Below are 3,591 nucleotides of genomic sequence, written 5' to 3'. Positions count from 1 at the left end.
AATCAAGCTTAATTTTATAAAAAATATCCAAATAACAATCTAGTTTATTTAAACTCATAACTTGAATTGCTTGCATAAAAAAACTCTTTATATCATTAACATCTTTGAGCACATTACTAAATGAGTCTGTTTGATACATGTTAACATAAGCGAATATTCTTGATAAGCGTCCATATTGTTTTTCATCATGTTGAAAAATACTATCCCAAGTAAAGCGTGTAGGCCAACAATCCATTTTTATTAGTTTTCTAAAAAAAAAATTACAAAATATAACAAAAATATTTTACAAAAAAATTTAATTTCCAGTGGAACCAAAACCACCCTTTCTTTCTACGTCTTTAATCATTGTCATTTTTACTACACGACAACAACACCCATCAAATTCTATTACATTTTTGTCAGCTTTAAACATTTTTACAAATCCTATTTGAGCAATAGCATCTCCACGTTTAATCACATAATTTTCTTCAGAATGATTCATCAATAAGACTTTAATTTCCTCTTTATAATCGGCGTCTATTATTCCTGGAGCATTCAACACTACCACACCATATTTGTAAGCTATACCTGATTTTGAATATACCTGTCCTGCTAAATTTGAATCCATTTTATTGATATACACTCCAGTACTTACTAAAATACGTTGATGTGCTTGAAGTATAACATCCTTTGAGCTTCTCAGATCAAAACAAGCGCTCTCTTTTGTTTCATAAAAAGACCATTCATGAATATCTGTAATTTCGAGTGATTTTAACTCTTTATTTTCTTCCTTTTCCATTTTATCTATCTCGCTGTCTTGTCAAGAAGATGATTTGAACAAGTTTTTTTTCACTCTTTTTATATAAAATAGTAGTCATAACAACATTATCTCTATCATTAAAACAGAATTAAAAGTATAAAGTACAAAGTTTAAAGTACATCACACCACATTGAACTTTAGACTCTTGATTAAGAATTAACATTTTTTTTAAAAACTTGTTTAGTACTTGTTTTTTTTTAATCTCTCTTTTCAACTCAAACAGTATAAAAAGAGTTCATTTTCATTTAAAAGTTCATTCACAACACAACGAACAACAAAAAAATGGCAGAGTTTGATATTGTTTACTGCAACGATAACACCTATGTTAAATTTGCAGATTTAGCAGCTGCTACTTTGTGGTTAATTGAATTTAAAGAAGAAAAAAATGTGAAAGATAAACAATATTCTACTGTCCCTCTCAAACCGTTGGCACAATTTAATTATTACAAAAAAGAATTGATTTACAAACCAAAAAATGAGGGCTGTGAAATCTTATTACCATGGAGATATAGAGAAATGTGTGATCTCAACAAAACAAATTATTTGTTTAGATCAGAGCTAAAATTAACAAAAGACGACAACACATTTAAATTGCCCAAAGGCGAAGTAACTATTAATGTGGTTTTTATATTTAATCATAACAAAATGACCAAAAAAGTATTGCAAACTTTAATGGTGAGTATGCAAGAAGCTCAAAACAAAGCCTATATGACAGTGGCTTACCCTAAAACTCGCATAATAAAAACCATTGAGTTTAACAATTTTGATATACGATTAGCAAAAGAAGAAGACGAAATTCATGCTACAGAATACGCAAGACTGATGGCTATAGAACCGTCTTTTCACAATTCGTTAATTAAAAATGGTGTTTCTCGAAATTTGAATCAAAATTTGAAGAGAGCATGTGTCGAGCTTGCTGAAATCGAAACAAAAAAAACTAAAGTCGAACCAGAAGTACCAGAAGAAGACAAAGAATAATTTTTTTTTTTGTAATTTTTAAGAAAATTTTTGTAATTTTTGAATTAAAAAACCTGTTTTAATATTAAAAAAACTTGTTTTTTTCTGATCTCTATTTCCTATATAAAGGGTGAAAAAAATAAATGCTATTTCATTTGTAAAAGAGAAAATGACTAGCAAACAACTCGACAAAAGTCTTATCAAAGCTGTTCAACTTTTTTATCCAGATAATGAATTACATCCTATGTTGTTTGAATTACACCATTTAAATAACACGTATGAAGAATGGCAAGACATTATCTTTACCTATTTAAAAAATTTTAACTTGGAATTGAACTTGGAAGAAGAAAAATACAAGGATTTGTATTATATCTTTATAGCTAAAGACTATGAAAATAAGCTTCATTTGTTTGAAAAACCTTCACGTCGTTATATGAATTTTGCAGAACAATCACCATCGTGGAGCATGGTAGAAGTATGTCGCATGATAAACGATGATTTTTTAAATGTAACCAAAACAACAGTAGAAAAACAACACGAAGAATTAAAAAAACAACTAGAAGACTTTGTTAAAGTATATAAACTTTACTTCAAATCAAAAAACATGGAAAAAAAATGCACTTCATGGAAAAGCAAACTTAAACTGACTTTAAAGTATTATTTTTTGTTTCCTTATCTATCTAACAAATGGGAGTATGATAACTTGAAGAAAAATTGTAAACTATTAAATTAAGTTTATCCAGCTTGCATGGACCAACCGCCTTGCTTTTCGTTTGACGATAAAGTTTTTCATAATGGCTATTACACCCTATACACACCAGTTCCTATTTATGAATATTTTATACAAAAAAAGTACATCAAGAAGGAGATAAAGTGTACATTTACAAAGCCTTTGAACGTTGCAATTTTCACGAAAAAAGTTTAATAGAAATGTTTCCCACAGCTCAATGGTTTTTTTTCTTTAAAAAAAATTTTAACATTTCAAAGATTTTATACAAAAAAGAGGACGATGTTTATAATTATGAAAACAACAAAATAGTATTGTTAAAAAGTATTGTTAAAAAAGATCTTGACACCAAATATTATGTGACTGCGGAAGATGGATTATAAACAAGACAATTTTTTTATTTTTTTTTTCCATATCAAAAAGTTGATATACAAGTTTATTAATACGAAATATATTGTCAAAGCATTCACAAGTCTCTTTTTTTAATATATAAACACATTTGCTATTGTCTTTTATAAATTTAATAAAACTCGAGTATTCTTCAACATTTAATACTGTATAATCTTGCACGTCGATATTTTCTATAAATCCGTTTGCAAAATCTTTTAAATAGTGCGCAAACATAAATGTTTCATATTTAGGACAATGTTCGTGGGTATGTTTTTTCGTATAGTTATGTTGATAATGTTCTAAACACAAAATTTCAAAGTTAAAATAGCAAGGCAATTTACACAATATGGGAAACAATAATTTGTTTAAATCAAATGTAGCTATTTTTTGATCATTTATTGTAGACAACACATCTTTTTCCATGTTTCCACCTTTATAAAATACGACATTATATTGGAATTTTGAAAATATAGTCTTTAAGTAATCCACTACGGAGCAGCAAAATATAATTTCACCAGTATACTTGAAAGACGGATAATACTCTAGTCCATGAATATTTTTTAAGCAGTATGAAAATACTTTTTTATCCTTTTCATCCAAATTTTCAAACTTTTCACATGGTATAACTTGCGTGTGAAAAAACTTTTTATCGACTAGTGATCTCAAACATAACTCTCTAATGCAGTTTCTGCCCCACTTGTGAATCTCTTTATTGGTA

General features: G+C 27.9%; 1 protein-coding gene across 1 annotated transcript; it reads right to left on the bottom strand.

Annotated features, from left to right (window-relative positions):
- Positions 1 to 295: 295 nt before the first annotated feature.
- Positions 296 to 778, bottom strand: LOC136079493 (deoxyuridine 5'-triphosphate nucleotidohydrolase-like). The gene has a single exon (XM_065795231.1). It carries the CDS (start codon positions 776 to 778, stop codon positions 296 to 298), a length of 483 nt encoding a protein of 160 aa, XP_065651303.1.
- Positions 779 to 3,591: the final 2,813 nt, after the last annotated feature.

This window comes from Hydra vulgaris, chromosome 04 (assembly GCF_038396675.1).
Source record: "Hydra vulgaris chromosome 04, alternate assembly HydraT2T_AEP".
In the NCBI taxonomy this organism is placed as follows: Eukaryota; Metazoa; Cnidaria; class Hydrozoa; order Anthoathecata; family Hydridae; genus Hydra; species Hydra vulgaris.
This window is presented reverse-complemented; position numbering and strand designations above follow the sequence as displayed.